The sequence below is a fragment of the Molossus molossus genome, unplaced genomic scaffold (genome assembly GCF_014108415.1).
Source record: "Molossus molossus isolate mMolMol1 unplaced genomic scaffold, mMolMol1.p scaffold_m16_p_11, whole genome shotgun sequence".
In the NCBI taxonomy this organism is placed as follows: Eukaryota; Metazoa; Chordata; class Mammalia; order Chiroptera; family Molossidae; genus Molossus; species Molossus molossus.
The window spans coordinates 52,237,764-52,255,243 of NW_023425346.1; the positions used below are offsets into that span (position 1 = coordinate 52,237,764).

At 40.2% G+C, this 17,480-nt stretch overlaps 1 protein-coding gene across 1 annotated transcript in view; it reads right to left on the minus strand.

Annotated features, from left to right (window-relative positions):
* The window catches only part of CDK15 (cyclin dependent kinase 15), a 92,459-nt gene that overhangs the window by 46,385 nt on the left and 28,594 nt on the right, over positions 1–17,480 (minus strand). Inside the window, exons 7-8 of the mRNA XM_036254664.1 lie at positions 13,501–13,624; positions 11,821–11,941 (exon numbers count right to left, since the gene is read on the minus strand). Of these exons, the coding sequence (XP_036110557.1) occupies positions 11,821–11,941; positions 13,501–13,624 (245 nt within the window). The remainder of the gene's footprint in view (positions 1–11,820; positions 11,942–13,500; positions 13,625–17,480) is intronic.

Genomic DNA, 17,480 nt, shown 5'->3' on the forward strand with positions numbered 1-17,480 from the left:
TGTAGTCCTAAAACCAACAGCTGCTTGAAGTTTACTTTGAATAGAGGACTTTGTGGAGCAAAATAAATGTCTCTTTAAAACCCAGTTTAGCCATGGCCAGGTGGCTCAGTTGGTTGCAGCATGTCCTATACACCAAAGGGTTGCAGATTCAATTCCCAAGCAGGGCACATACCTAGGTTGCGGGTTTGATCCTTGGTCTGGGCACATGCGAGAGGCAGCGATTGATGTTTCTCTTTCACATCGATGTTTCTCTTTCTCTCACCCTCCCTCTCTCTCTAAAAATCAATTTTAAAAAAGTATCCTCAGGTGAGGACTAAAACAAACAAACAAACCAGTTTATCACAACATGGATGAACCTTGAAAACATTATGGTAAGTGAAATAAATTAGATATGGAAGGACAAATATTGTATGATTCCACTTACACGAGGTACCTAGAATAGTCAAATCTGTAGAGACCTTAAGTAGATTGGTGGTTACCAGGGGCTCTAGGGAGGGAATAGAGTTTAATGGGTACAGAGTTTCAGTTTGGGGTGACGGCAAGTTCTGGAGATGGGTATTGGTGATGGTTGAAAAACAATGTGAATGTACTTAATATCCCTGAATTGTACCTTAAAAATGGTAAATTATATGTTATGTAAATCTTAACACAATATAAAAATGTAAAAACAAAAACAAAACAGTGTGATCATTCTAAAATATTGAGTTTTTCTCACTGAAGTTACTAATGGAGTCTTTTAAAGTTTGAAAAGGTAGCAGAAAGAGAAGAAAAGATGTTGGGGGATTACAGAATGTTGGTTCTAAGTGCTGGGGATAATCAGTATGTCCTACCTGTCCATTTTCCAAAATCTAACCATTTAGATTTCTGGACCTCCCACTGACCCAGCTGCTACAGGGCTCATTGTGAACACGAGGCTCTTGCACTGCCGAGTTACGATTAGTCTCTTTAAGACAAAGGCTCCAATGTTCACCACTGTCATCTAACTCCTTAAAGGCATTCAGTTTGAACCGTATGGAGTTGCATGACCTAGTCGAATAGGGACTTCTTTCCTTTGCTTTCATTGTTAATTGGAAATCTCCCTACTTACTTCCCCTCTTATCACTGTGAAAAGGGGGAGAAATGGGGAAAAGGGTTTCCCAATGTAAACACCCAATATCTAACAATGATGTAGAGAGTAAACAAATATAGTAAACTCAATGGAAGGTGCCTACTGCTCTGTTTGTACATTATTTTTGAGTTTTACTGTATAATTAAATGAATAAGAGTGATGGCAATAATTTTAATTTAAAATTGAATTTTATATTTTGTGTCATTATTATTCATGGTTAAATTAATAAAATACTTATCAATGGAATAATTTATATACTTGTATCTGCAGTAAAAAGGTAAGAAATACATAGTTTAAGAGAGACTTACAGAACTGGGCTGGGTGACCCAATCTGAGCCTCAGAAAAAATTACCCAGAATGCAGAAAACAAAGTTGAAGAGATGGGAATATGAAGGAGGATAAGAGACAGATGTGGCCTAAAAATCTTTCTTTGGAGCTCCAGAAAGTGGGAAGGGAATAGAGGCAATGTTCAGAAACAAAATGACTGATGAAAAACATGGATTCATAATTGGAAGAAGCATAATATATACCAAACAGGGTAAGTAAAAAGAAATCCGACTTCTGGTCAAGTTTGCAGCATAGGTAAACGCACTATCGCCTCCTCCCACAACCACATCAAAATTACAACAAAACTATAACACAACTAGTATTCAGAACCGCCTGAAATCAAGCTGAATGGAAGTCCTACAACTAGGAAATTAAAGCAGCAGCTACATCGAGACTGGTAGGAGGGGCGGAGGCGGGCGGGCTGGTCCCACACCCATGTGTAGCGGATAAAAATCAGGAGAGACCTTGGCCGGGAAGGTCCTCCCTGAGGACTGAGGGGTCCCCATCCCACACCAGGCACCCTGCTCAGGGTCCCAGTGCCAGAAAGAAAAGTCCTCATAACTTCTGGCTCTAAAAACCAGTGGGAACTGAGGCCGAGGGAGGCTGCAGCTGTGGAAGCCCCAGGCAGTTCCTCTTAAAGGGCCCGCGCACAGACTTACTCAGACTTGCTCCCTGTGAGCTCCGAGGGGAGGCAGCTTGAAGGGAACCAGAGAACAGGGAAGAACTGAGCTGTCTGGCCCCCAGATGAGGGCTAGAGGGGCAGCTTTCTCCTGGACAGACGTGCTGGTGGAGGCCATTGTTCCTTTGGTGAGCCCTCCCCCACAGGGCAGGCAGACTGCTGCCATATCTGGGACTCCAGAAACCTGGCTCACACTGTTGGCTGCCCCCTGATGATTCCCTGAGGCCCCACCCCACCCAACTTTCAGGCCCACCCAAGCTGTTTCCAAAGGTGGTACCATAGGATTAGCCTGTCTTTGATCCTGCTTCAGAGTTTCCTAAAATCTCTCCAACAAGCAGCATCTGGTCTCAGTGAGCCCCATACCTCTCATTAAGTGGCCCCAGGCCTGGCACTAGAAGTGACCAACCTTGGTTCACAACTTGGCTTTGCCTGGACACCTCCAAGCCCAGAACAAGAAGCAGCCATCTGCAGCTCACTTTGTAGCTTATGCTGGATGGCCCTGGATAGGACACAGGCAGTGGCTGACCTTGCCCCAGAGCCAGCACACCCAGTGCACAGCTTCAGACCACATTGAAATACCACCACCCAACCACCTCCATAAGTGACACACTCAATGAGTGGACTCAGTGGGTATCAGAGCCCTGCTGAAGTAAGTCTTGCTCTGTGTGGTGGGCCCCTACACAGCTGATCCTCCAAGGTAGTCAGAGGCCAGTGGCTAGTGGGCACAACCAGTCCTTGCAGCTGATCAGCCTGAGTAAACCCCTCCCATTGGCATGCCAACAGCAATCAAGACTCATTACAACAGAAGGGTGTACAGTCCACACTAAGGGTGCACCTTGGAGGCCCATCTGGGGTGATCAGGGAAACTGTGCCACTGGATCCTATAGGACACATACAACAGTAGGCCACCCTATGAAGTCTAGGAGGCATAGCAACTCTGCCTAATACATAGAAACAATCACAGGGAAGCAGCCAAAATGAGGAGACAAAGAAACATGTCCCAAATGAAAGAAAAGAACAAAACTCCAGAAAAAGAACTAAACAAAATAGAGATAAGCAATCTAACAGATGCAGGGTTCAGAACACAGGTTATAAGGCTGCTCAGGGAACTTGGTGAGACATCCAAGGGACTTAATGAGACCCTCAAGGAACTTAGTGAGACCTTCAAAGAACTTAAGGAGACCCCTGAGAAACTTAGTGAGAACATCAACAACATAAAAAAGGGCCAGTCAGAAATTAAGGATGCACTAACTGAAATAAAGAATAATTTATAGGAAATTAATAGTAGAGTAGATAAAGCCAAGAAGCAAACCATCGATTTGGAATATAAGAAAGCAGAAAACACCCAACCAGAACAGCAAAAAGAAAAAAGAATCCAAAAGAATGAGGAGAGTGTAAGGAGCCTTTGGGGCAACTTCAAGAGTGCCAACGTTTGCATCACAGGGGTGCCTAAAGGAGAAGAGAGAGAATAAGAAATTGAAAAACTATTTGAAATAATAATGACAGAAAACTTTCCTAACTTGGTGAAGGAAACGGACATACAAGTCCAGGAAGCACAGAGAGTCCCAAACAAGTTGAACCCAAAGAGGTCCAAACCAAGACATATCATCAGCAAAATGCCAAAGGTTAAATACAAAGAATCTTAAAAGCAGTGAGAGAAAAGCAGTCCATTACCTACAAAGGAGCTCCCATAAGACTGTCAGCTAATTTCTCAAAAGAAACTTTGCAGGCCAGAAAGAAGTGCAAAAGATGTTCAAGGTGATGTAAAGCAATGACCTACAACCAAGATTACTCTATCCTACAAAGCTATCTTTTAGAAATGATGGACACATCAAGAGTTTCCCAAACAAGAAAAAGCTAAAGGAATCTATTACCACCAAAACAGTATTATATGAAATGTTGAAGAGTCTTCTTTTTTTTATTTTATTTTATTTTATTTTTTTATCCTCACCCGAGGATATTTTTCCATTTTTCGCATAGATAGAGTGGGAGGGAGAGAGAGGAAGGGAGAGAGAGAGAGAAACATCGACGTGAAGGGACACATCGAGTGGCTGCCACCCGCACGACCAACCAGGGCCGGGGACAAACTGCAACCGAAGTACGTGCCCTTAGCGGGAACCGAACCCAGGTCTCTCCGGACCGCAGGCCGACGCTTTAACCGCTGAGCCAAACTGGCCAGGGCTGAAGAGTCTTCTTGAAGGCAAAGAACAAAAATATGAACAATAAAATGGCAATTAATACATATCTATCAACAACTGAATCTACAAACAAAATGAGTAAGCAGAACAGAAACAGACTCATAGATAGAAATTTTTTATTGCTTGCCAGATGGGTGGGGGCTGGAGAGATGGGTGGAAAAAATGAAGGAATTAAGAAGTACAAATTGGTTGTTAGACAGATGAACCTCAAAGGGAAGTGGGGAGGGAGAGTGGGATGAGATAAACCAAAGAACTTCTATGCCTGTATGTATAACCAATGGACACCGACAATAGTGTGGGGAAGGCAGAGGGGGCGGGATTGGGGAGGAGGGGGTCAATGGGGAAAAAAGGGAAAAACATCTGTAATACATTCAACAATAAAGATGAGTTTAAAAAAAACACAAAAATAAAATTAATTAATTTAAAAAAAAAGAAATCCACATTAGACAACTTATAGTGAAAAATTCATAATAACAAAGGCAAAGAAAAACACCTGGAGAAAATGAGAGATCACCTGCAAAAGAAAGACAATAAGCTTAAAAGCAAACTTCTCTGCAATGAGGCTAATATCAAATTCACAATAGCAACAATGGAAGACAAAACAACAGAATGCTATCTTCAAAGTTCTAAGAGAAAATAACCGTAAATCTAGAATTATATCCCCAGCAAGACTATCTTTCAACAAGAGAATTTATCTTAAGAAACAAAAACAGAGTTTTCCACCAATAAGCCAATACTAAAGAAAATTCTAAAAGATTTACATCAAAAGAAAGGAAAATTATTCTGAAAGTAAGATATAAAGTGTATGAAGGTGTATGAAGGTTTAAGTTTATTTGCACTTAATGAAAATAGTTTAAAACTAAATAAAGCAAAAAAGAATAGCTTTATGACAAATCAACAATATGGCAGACAATTTCAACATACCTTTCATTGACAAGTTAAACAGACAAAAATGATATAAAGATCTGAATAACACAATTAACAGCCTTGAATTTTGAATATATGTAAAAGCCTAAACCCAACAATTTGGGAATAAATTTTCTTCTTAATCACACATCAAATAATTGCAAACACTGATCAACTACTACACCAGTATTCTTACACCATGTTTGGTAAAATACCATTATTTTTTTTCCCCTCAATTTTTTTGCTAACTTTTAATTTTTAAAATAATTTCAAGCTTAAAATTGCAAGAATAATACCCTTCAAACATATTCACCAATTGCTAACATTTTACCTCTTTTATTTCATCATTTTCTTTCTATCTATCTATCTATCTATCTATCTATCTATCTATCTATCCATCCATCCATCCATCCATCCATCCATCCATTTATCTCTATTTTTTCTGAAGCAGTAGAGAATAAGGTGCAGATTTCATGACTCTTCACCCATAAAGACTTCCACATGTATTTTCTAAGAACAAAGCACAACAGTGCAATTATCAAAATTAGAAAATTTAACCTTGATCCAATACCACTATCTACCCCACAACCCATATTTAAATTTCACCTATTGTCTCAGTGTTCTTTAGCTCCCATTCCCCCAGGATCCAATCTAGGACTATGTATTGTGTTTAGTTGGCCTGTCTCTTTAGTCTCCTTTAATCTGGAACAGTTCCTCTATCTTTCTTTGTTGTTTAAAACCTTGTAGGGAAACAGAACATGCCACCTCAAAATATGCCACTGTAACATAGGATTATTTTGTGTTGAAGGCAACTGAGAAAAGACAAACATAGGATGAGATCTCTGCCGTCCCCAATCTGCCTGAAAGCAGGACATAAGTTCCCCTCGTGAAGATGTCCCCTCATCCTCCCATCCTTCCCACACCAGGAGGGAGAACAACCTATCACCAGAGACAGATGGCATCAGGAAGAATCTACATTTAGAAACCGTGCTAAGTAACCCTTATTTACTACTAGGGTCCCCCCCATATATTTATCTTTCCACAATTTATGGCCCCTGAAAAGCCCAGACATCCTTTTCCTTTGTCTTGTCATTTCTCTACAATGTATTGTCCTTTGTCAGATGGTATAAAAGCCTCCAAGCCAGCTGCTTCTTTGGGGGTTTTCTCTTCTCTCTAGGAATCCACTTCCCCATGTCACATAATGCTTTTAATATCAAATCAAATTTGTGTGCCTTTCTCCTGTTAATCTGTTTTTTTTTCTTTTCTTCTTTTGGTCAGCTCATTTTGTAGGTCCATTCACTGAAATTAAGGGGATAGAGAAAAAATGTTCCTCCCCTACAACTCTTTTAAAGAGTACAGGCCAGTTACATTGTAGAATGTTTCTCAAACTGAGTTTATCTGATGTTTCCTCATGGTTTCATTCAGTTTATGCTTTTTTTTTTTGCAGGAAAACCTAGGTGACATTATATCCTTCTCAGTACATCATATTACGAGATACACAATGTCAGTCAGTCCCATTATTGTTAATATAATATCTAATTACTTGGTTAAGGTGGTAACTGTGAAGTTTCTCTACTATACAGTTACTATTTTTTTTCCCTTTGTAATTAATAAGTAATTTGCGGAGAGATACTTTAAGACTATGTAAATATCCTATTCCTCATCAAACTTTCAGCTCTAGTTTAGCATTGATGATTCTCATTTGAACCAGTTACTATTATATTACAAAATAGTGATTTCTCTGCCCTGGCTGTTTTTGCTCAGCGGTTAGAACGTCGACCTGCGATCCAGAGAGACCTGGGTTCAGTTTCCACTAAGGGCACATACCTCGGTTGCAGTTTGTCCCTGGCCTCAGGTTGGGGTCGTGTGGGTGGCAGCCAGTCGATGTGTCTCTCTCACATTGATGTTTCTCTCTTTCTACCTTCCTTTCTCCCTCCCGCTCTACCTGAAGATGAATGTAAAAATGTCCTCGGGTGAGGATAAAAAAAACAAAAACAAAACAAAAACAAAATAGTGATTTTCTAACTTCATCATTTCTTCTCCAGTTATTAGTTAGCATTCTACTGTAAGGAGGAGCTTCCTGTCTTATCTATTTCCATCTGACTATCTTTAATACAGACTTATGTATTCTTTTTTTCAATGGGTTATAATCCATTACCCTAATTATTTACATTGATGCTTAAATTGTACCAACTCTGGCTAGTGGGAGTCTCTTCAAGCTGCTTCCATGTCCTTTTGACACATTCCCATCATATTTTGATCACTTTGTAAAACAATGTCCCAGCCCAATAAGCTGGTCCTGACCTATCTTGTACTTTCTTCTGCCATAGCCTCAGAGTCAGCCATTTCTTCAAAAAGTTTTAGTTTTTTGTTTTTTTTTGTAGGGAATGGTATTAAGAAATCAAGATTTGGGTGGCAGACCAACACGTATGTGTGATATAATAATAAAGTTTTTAATTTAAAAATACACCTAGCAGAATCAAATGTAAATCTCTCTGAGAAAACCCACCGTATTCAATGCCTAAAAAATAAAATAAAATAAAATCCCACAAATGAAATTCCAAGAAAAACTAGTGTATCCCTCTCAAAAACAACTAAACATGCATGGAAAAAATTACCATATACAAGATTCAAAAGAAACAGACTTACAAGGATCTTTGCTCTAGTTATGTAAGACCTTAGAGAAAAAATCGTAAAACTTTACTAGAAGGCATTAAAGAAGAACTAAACAGATGAAGAGATATACCATGTTTTAAAATTGGAAGACAATATTACAAAGGTGTTAATTATTGTCAGTGTTCTCAGATTTGAAGAAAATTGCAATGAAAATTCCATTAGGATTTTTCATGAAACTTGAAACACTGAATCTAAAATTTATATGAAAAAATCAATAGGGAGAAATAGCCAAGACACTGGAAGAAGAATAAGTGGGGAGACTTGACCTACCCAATTTCAAGTATTATTATAAAGCTATAGAAATTAATACAGTGGGACATTGATACAGGGACAGATAAACTGACTCCAGTGGAAAAGAACTGAGAGCACAGAAACAGACCGATGCACTTACAGAAACTTGATATATGAGAGATTTAGTATAGCAGATAGCTGAAGAAATTGGGGCCGAACAACTGGTTAGCATATACAAAAGTCAATTTCCAATGTAGTATTAGAGTTAAAGTGAAAGGAAAAAACTTTACAACTTTTAAAAGAATGTATAGGACAATATCATTCTGATTTCAGGAAGGGAAGAATGTTATAAACAAGAAACAATTGGGTTAACCATAAAAGAAAAGATTGGTATGGTCAGAAATATTAAAAGTAAGAACTTTTGTTCATAAAGACAACGTAAAGATATGAAAGCATAAGCCATGAATTGGGGGAGACTACTTGCAACACACATGACTGATAAAAGATTAGTATCCCGAATATAAGAACTCCTATAAATCAATGAAGAAAGGGAAGGGAAGGAGAGAGAGGGAGAGAGACAGTCAGAGACAGCGACAAATAAATAAAGAAAACAAATAAAAGACAACCAGGTATATATTTTTTTTTTATCCTCACCCGAGGACATTTTTCCACTTTTTTGTTAAGATAGAGTGGGAGGGCGAAAGAGGAAGAGAGAGAGAGAGAAACATCGATGTAAAAGGGACACATCTAGTGGCTGCCACCCGCACGACCAGCCAGGGCCGGGGACAAACTGCAACCGAGGTATGTGTCCTTAGCTGGAACTGAACCCAGTTCTCTCTGGACCGCAGGCCGACGCTCTAACCGCTGAGCCAAACCGGCCAGGGCCACAACCAGGTATTTCATAGAAGAGAAAACACAAATGGCAAACAATCCATGAAAAAATGTCCAACCGCATTAGTAATTAGCAAATTTAGATCATAAGATTATGCCATTCTACCCACTTGATTAGCAATGATTAAGAAATCTGCTATTATAAAGTTGGTGCACATGTGGATAAGGGATCATAGTACACTGTTGGTATATAAAATATTACAATCACTTTTGGAAAACAATTTGGCACTATTTTATGAAGTTAAACATTCATATACTCTGTGACACAGCAAATCTATTCCTAAGAAAGTACCCTAAAGAAATCCTTAAATGTAAATACCACATATATTTATAATAGCAAAAATAAGCAAAACAATAAGCAAACTAAATGACATAAATGTTCATCAATAGGAAAAAAGTATAATTACACTGATCAAAATGGATGAACCTTAGAAACATATTGGGCAAAAAACAAAAGCAAGTCACAGAAGACTACAACTTGCCAGTTGGGCTCAGTGGTTAAGCTTCGACTCATGCACCAAGAGGCCATTGGTTCGATTCTTAGTCAGGGCACATGCCTGGGTTACTGGCTCAATCCCCAGTGGGGCAGTGCAGGAGGGAGCCAGTCAATGTTTCTCTTTCATTGGTGTTTTTACCTCTCTCTCTCTCTCTCTTAAAAAAAATCAAATGAAAACATTAAAACCAATATAATACCATTTTTATAAAAACTTAAAACCAGGTAAAGGAAAAACTTTTTTTAGAATCCATTTTAAAATAAAAAAATATTATTTTGAAAAGGGGTAAGGGAATGATGCGAGAGAAAAAATTCAGGGTAGAAGCCCCCTCTTACGGAGGGGTAGGTTGAAGGGAATAGGAATACAGGCAGATGTGACAGTATTGATTATGTTCTAGTTGTTACACTGCGGGGTGGGTTTATGGACCTCACTTTATTATGCTTCCTAATGTACATCATGTTTCTCAATCTTGACACTATTGACATTTTGGACTGGATAAATCGTTGCTGGGGAGGGTGCTGTCCTGTACACTGAGGATGTTTAGCACCATCCCTGACCACTACCCACTAGGTACCAATAGCACCACCCACCCAGCTGTGACAATGAAAAATGTCTCCAGACATTGCCAAACATTCCTGAGAAGTAAAATTGACCCTTGTTGAGAATCGCTCGTGTGTGTGTGTGTGTGTGTGTGTGTGTACACACACATATATGTGCTATATACATTTTTGAATGTTTTAAATATTTCATAATAAAGCAAAGTTTAAAAGTGGTAAGTAGAAGTTTCACTCTGTCTGTGAAGCACAACTAGAAAGTGATCATTAAGAGTGGCGAAAGATGCCCTGGCCAGTTTGGCTCAGCAGTTAGAGAATCAGCCTGCGGACCAGAGAGTCCTGGGTTCGGGTTTCTGCTAGGGGCACGTACCAAAAAAAAAAAAGAGTGGAGAAGGCTGGAGCCCATCGAAGGCCTTTGAAATGACCATGAGATCTGATGGTTTCAGGAGAGTCTGACTAGCAGATGATACTTGCAGAAATGGCACTGGGTAGTAGAAAATCAATGACTCTAGATACTCTGGAGGAAAATTTCTGCAACCTTTCTCAATTCTTTGGGAAATCCAAAGCTTAGTTTAGCTATTTAGGATACTGTTTAATGTTTTTAATCCATAATTGATTTTTTAAAAAAACAAAACAGCACAGTGCCTTCTGTTTATATATGACCTTCTAAGGTCTTGAAAGAAGTCCATGTATTTTGGTACCTTTGAGGAGGTGGCTATGACGCAGTCACCACACATTTAACTGTGGCCCCCAAATAACTGGGATATTTCCGGAATAAGATCTAGATAACATAACACTGCTGCCCTAGGAATGAGGAGTGCCTGAGATCCCACACTCATCACCACATCCCATTAATCCAAGAGCCTCCCCAACAATGTGGTTCTACTTGACAGCATCTATCTGGTTCTTATATTAACACTACAGTCCCATTTAACCCCTCATGGGGAGAGTTTGTTACCCTCACTTTTAAAATGGAGAAACATAGACACAAATAGGATACATGACTTTTTCAAGATTACATAATCCAGAGAAATTGGTTAGAAGTAGAATTGGAATAAAAATCAGTTCTTCTGAGTCTTGGTCATTACGCTTTTTTCACCAGGCTCTGAACTGTGTTTGGGCACGTGTGAGCACGCATGTACAGACAAGTGTGTGTGTGCGCGCGCACGTGTGCGCACATGAGTGTGTATGTGTATCTGTGGGTTGGAGTGTATGTGTGGTTCTATGCAGACAAGGAGAAAAGACAAAGCATGGACAAGAAGAGCTGGGAGGTGAGGCATGGTAGAAAAGTATAGGATTCAGAAGATGCCTTGGGCAAGACCTCTCCAAACCTCAGTTTCTTTAACTGTAAAAACTAGTAGAATGATTGGAAAAATGGGGTATGTATTTGAAAGCACTTTATGTTTCTGTAGACAAATGTGATTGTCATTTGCATTATTATTTAAAATGTACTATGGTCCTAGCCAGTATGGTTCAGTTCAGTCACATGCACTGAAGGGTTGGCAGTTTGGTTCCCAGTCAGGGCACATGCCTGGGTAGGCTCCATTCCTGCAGCGGGGTGCAGGAGGCAGCTGATCAATATTGCTCTCATATCGATATTTCTCTCTCTCCCTCTCCATTCCTCTCCCTCTCTAAAAACAAAACAAAACAAAAAAAACAACAATAAAATCTTTTAAAAAAGTACTACAGATGACAAAGTAACCCTCAAGGGTAGAATGACTCACATTTTCTTCATTTTGGGGGCACTAGCTCTTACCATATGTCCAGTTCAGAGGAATATTCAGTGGCTCCCAGCAAGGCATCAGGAGGGCGGTACCAGAGGGTCACAACTTCTGAAGAGTATGTCTGACTGGGAATGGACTTGGCCCGAGCAAGACCTGACCAAAGGGGAGAAGCACAGAACTCACTGTCCTGGGGTTTTCTGGAGAGCCACAGTGACACATTCTATCAAGAAGGGTATAACTGGCTAAGTAAATACTATTTTAAAAATAATACCCGAACCCTGGGTGCTTTTGATAAAGCTACTTAACTATATTGACCCTTGTATACTTCTTCATCAAGTGACTTTCTCACATTGTAGCCTACTTGTGCAGCTAGATGTGGCTTTCCTGGCAGCTCAGTGTAATGAGGTGACTAAATCTTGCCTATAGTCTACGAACAGAAGTGATGTGTAAACTTCCAGACCTCCCTCCTCTGGGCTGCAATCAGAAGGAGGCAGCAGCCACCTTGAAATATGCACTTTCAGCAACACCCTAGGGACAGTGAGGCCACATGACAGAAGGGGCCACCTTAGAGTTCTGACTGTTTAGATCAGATGGTTATGTGAGAGTAAGTCAAGCTTCTAGCATGTTTACATCTCTGTGATTGTGGGTCTCTGTAACAGCAACAAAACTCAATTCATAACTACCATGGCTTCCCTCCAGTTTTACAGTTCAGGCATCCCCAGTTAGATAAAGGCTAGGGGTTGCTCATCCAAATTAGTGAGTTTGGTAGGACCTTCGATGAGTCATTTTCAAGTGTTCCTCTGCACAATGAGAGTACTTTGTCAGTCAGCCACTGATCTCTTAGTTCACATGATCTATAGCTAGAAAAATATTCATAGATGAATCACTGTTGTGGGGCACTGGTAAATGAATGTCTGTTAAATGTTTACATGTCTGGATGAAAGCTACTATCTCAGAATAAAGTACTGCACTATAGTACAACTGTTTGACGTCTGCCAAACAGAGAAGTTCCTCAGCTCACACAGAACCAGCTCTTCAACAAATGTTTGTTGCGTACTTACTATGGTGCCAGGCATTAGGATACAATGATAAGTAAAACTGGACCCAGACTGCCATCATAATGCCTACAGTCTAGTGAAGTCAAAATTGTCACACAAATGTGTAATTATAAACTGTGAAAAGAGCTAAAATTGAAAGAGTAATACTCAGGAGAAATCTGCATCACTTTAATGGACATAAAAGCCCCAGGTACCCACGCAGTCACACCTATAAAGGTACATAGTTAAGTAGGAACAAGTGTCCTGCAGCCTTCATTGTAGGAGGGTTCCATCTGACAGTCTGGGGCCTGATCCTGTCATCCTGGGACATCCTCAATCTACTCTGGCAGAATTTGTATATCCACCTAGCCTTTACAGAAACCTACCAAGTACAGTTCACTCTACAAATGTCTCTATATCAAAAATGGCAGTGGGCTAGTAGAGGTGCCTAAGTTTTAGGATCTGATTAGACTGGAACTTGATAAAAAACTAGAAAGCTACCAATGTCTCCCTGTTTCTTGCCTCATACTTCCTATGTGGTAGTTTGATATCCTCAAAGCATCACACTCCCTGGGCCTCAACTTTTCAAAGGTCAGGCCTCGTCAATGCTTTAAACATGTGTACACAAAAGCAGCATTGTTCACAGCCCAGAAAAAGACGCGAGGGGCAGCTTACCAAAATCAGCCAGTTTGAGCTCTCCCAGGTGACTGATGAGTAAGTTCTGAGGTTTCAGGTCCCTGTGAAGAACGTGTTGGTGGTGGATGTACGCCAGGCCCCGCAAAAGTTGAAACATGAAAAGCTGGAAGGAATGAACACCTTATCTAAACAGATTTGAGCCACTATGTGTGGATTTCTCCTCTAAATTAAAAACAGTCATCTGTAAGAATATAGTAAAAGTGTCTCTTGAGAGACAAAAAAAGAGATAAGATTTTATATTAAGAGGGAAAAAAAAGGACAAGGAAAGTCAAGTAAGTAGACCATGTCCTAAAACAAAGGGATTGTGGCCTTCCCTGACATCTCATTTCTTTGATATTGAAGGAATTACCCTTCCTTAAAAATCTAAAGTGAAACTTTAAAGTTTCTCTTGGAACACTAGTTATTGATTTAGATGTGAGAGATTTAATTTTTTTTCCCACCAATGACCTTGGCATATAAGATCAAAGTTGACCTGGAAGTGATATATATATATTTTTTTATTTTTTATTTTTTTAATCCTCACCCGAGGAAATTTTTCCATTTTTTGTACAGATAGAATGGGAGGGAGAGAGAGGAAGGGAGAGAGAGTGAGAAACATCGACGTGAAGGGACACATCGAGTGGCTGCCACCCGCACGACCAACCAGGGCCGGGGACAAACTGCAACCGAAGTACGTGCCCTTAGCGGGAACCGAACCCGGGTCTCTCTGGACCGCAGGCCGACGCTCTAACTGCTGAGCCAAACTGGCCAGGGCCTGGAAGTGATATTTTAAAGTTTACAACTGCTTACGTTTTCCAAGCTCTCTGATATGAAATGCTTTTAAAAACACAATACAAGGAGACCAGACTGGGACATTTACCCTTAGATGGTAAAAGGAAATCAAGGAACCATGATCTTTTTAGACCTATTTTTAAAGTGTTAGCTTCAAGGTTGAAAATAAGGGAAATATACAGTATAGATTAAGAGGGAAGAGAAACTAAAAGAAATTAGACCTAAAAAATAAAACAAAACAAAATCAAAAGAGAATAAGGAATAAATAGTACAGAGAAGAAAGAAGAGAGGCAGAGAACAACAGGAAAAATACATTCTGGACCCAAATTTTAAACTGGTTATAAGGCACAGAAACCAGACATTTGTAGGTTCCCACCATTATAGAAGTTTAAGAGGGAAAAAAAGAATGCTTAGTTTTCCAAGTGTCTTTTGGTATTTTCCAATGCCACTGGCGATTGAGAATTCAAACAACAACATTAGTGTTTACAAAGACCCATGCCAACTGAGAACATGTTCTGACAGTTTAGAAAAGACTAGCTCCAGCATTCCTGGGGACATAGGCGAAATAGCAGACCCAGAGCTGTGTGGATAAATCCATTTTTTTTCCATCACATCTTGGAAACTAGGAACTTCAGAGATGCGAGGGCCTGTACTGATCTAACACTGACTTAGAGACACTGGAGCCAAGTTAATGAGCAGCATGGTCTGACTGAAGCAGGAGCCTGGGGAGTTGACCTACCACAGCACAGTTATGGCCGTGTAGGTTTGATGCAGGTCCCACATCATCTTCACAAACCATTTAAGAATGTTAAAATTTTCTTGAGACTCCTACTTCAAATGTTCACTGGTCCTATTAATCTTCCCAAGGTTTTACCTTCTCGGTGCTTCAAACACACACACACTATTTTTCCATACATCAAACCACTAAGCTACCAAAGCACAAAATTCTTATACCATCATTCAGACCTTCCAATTGGTTATAATGTTCATGGAAAAGACAATATAAAAAGCCTATTGAAATTTCAGGTAAAAGATAAGATATATTTTTCAATGGGAAAGTACCAGGAAAGAGGGAGATGGAGACAGGTGAGGGACAGAAGACTGAACGGTGGTGATCAGTAAGGGAGAGAGAGAGAGAAGGAAGAAAGGGCAAATAACATTTATCGAATGCCTATCATCTTTTGTAATCCTCAAAACAACCCTGTGAGTTAGATATGCTTGTCCTCAATTTACAGATAAGAAAAATAGAAAACTTTAAAAATATGTTTAGAAAGAGTCAGGGCCAGGTGTCAAATTCAGTCGTGCCTGATTCCACTACACCATCCTGAGAAGCCAGAAAAAGGACAGAAAATTAAAACATGACTGGGAAAAGGAGTCAGCTGGCGGAGTCAGAAACAGAGCTTCTCAGAGGGCCGGGCTGAAAAGCCTTTCATGTCCCAAGGATAGACTGTTCTCACTAATTAGTCACACCCGCCTCCCACCTTCTTGCTGTCAGTTCCTTTCCTCCTTGGCTCCGAGTATGTCTGTCTGCAAGCATGTGTAAACGGCGCAGCACTGTGGTGTTAAGGTATGGTATTTCACAGCCACACTTCTCAAAACTGCAGTGTGTGCTGACTGAGCTCACCACCCACTCACTCTTTAATCCTTTATAACCTGGATTCTTCCTTCAACACCACTGAAGCTTCACCGATAATATGAACCAATCTGATAGTGTTTCTTCAGTCAACATCAAGCCAGATCGTGGGTGACTCTTTCCAGAGAGGCTTCCCATACCCCAGGGGTTAGTTTTGTTTCCAACACAATGAGGCTTTTGGGAACAAAATGTAATTCCTTTGGGTAACTGCCATCTGGGCTGGAATCCCTCAAAACACAGTCAGATTAGTCAGCCAACTCCTGCAGGGAGGGCTGAGTCCTTCCACTCACCAGGGGTCCCTGGGGCTTGTTAAATCTGACACAGGCTATTCCCATCATGTCTTCTGTGGTCACTACTAAAAATATAGGCCTCCTGACTATTCTTTTTTCCTCCCATAAGCTCACCTCCGTATTGCTCTGGGCTTCCTCATTTAATCCAGTATCCATGGTTTCTTCCTCTCTCAAACTTTTTCACTGCTTGCTCTTTACTCCTCAATCCTGGTTTAAAAACTCTCTATAACTCAACCTCCGATGAATTTTCTTCTGGCTCCTTTCCTTGACTGCCAAGAAAATGTATTTTTCTGGATCTTCTGTGTTTCTAAAAACTTCTTCCCTTTGTCCCTTGCTGTCCTCTTCCTCTTCTTATCCCCTAAAGGCAAATGTTCTATCATCAGTCCTTTTCCCCTTGTGGATTTGCTCTTTTGGTTATCCACGCTCATCTTTACCTACAAACTCCTTGGGCCGATTACCCTCAAATCTACATCTTCAGTTCGTGTGTCCCTCCCTCCTGAGCACCAGTCTCCTGTTCAGCTGCCTGCTGCCCATTTCCCTTTGGCTATGCCCCTCAACTAGAAGCTCATTCTCCTCCTCTTCTTCAAACCAATGTCTTCTAGTTCTGGTAACCAAGCTATAATTCTCCTAGTCAATCAAACTCAAAATCAGTCATGTTTGGCCCCATCGTTTCCCTCCTCGTGTCCAGTTAGTCACTGTGTCCTGGATGAAATCTTCATTGTCTCCATTTTGCACATTCCTTTCCATTCTTACCTTCACTACCATAATTTAGTTTTTATTACTTCTTACCTAGACCCTTGATACTCAAAGTTGGGTCCTCGACCAGCAGCTTCTATGTCACCCGGGATCATGTTAGAAGCAGAAGTTCAGGCCTCAGCCTAGACCTCCTGAATAAGATCCCCAGGTCATTTATCTGCTCACTGAGGTTTGAGAAGCGCTGGGCTAGACCACTAAACTCCTGACTGGAATTCCTGACTCGTCTTCTCTCTTTAATCCATCCCATAGAGCACAGTTACACACATTTCCTTCTGAGCATGTCCTTCTCTCTCAACTCAAATTCCAATCTTTATTTCTTTTTAATTTAAACAAATTTTTATTATACAAAGTTCACATAACTGGATATTTCTCTACTTTCTACACAATTATTCTTAATCTCCTTGTAAAGGCTGTTTTTTAACTTATCGGGTAACGACTAAAATCCTGATTTTAACAGAATAGTAGTAAAAATGCCTCAATGATTTAAGTTGAAAGCAGTACATTGGTAC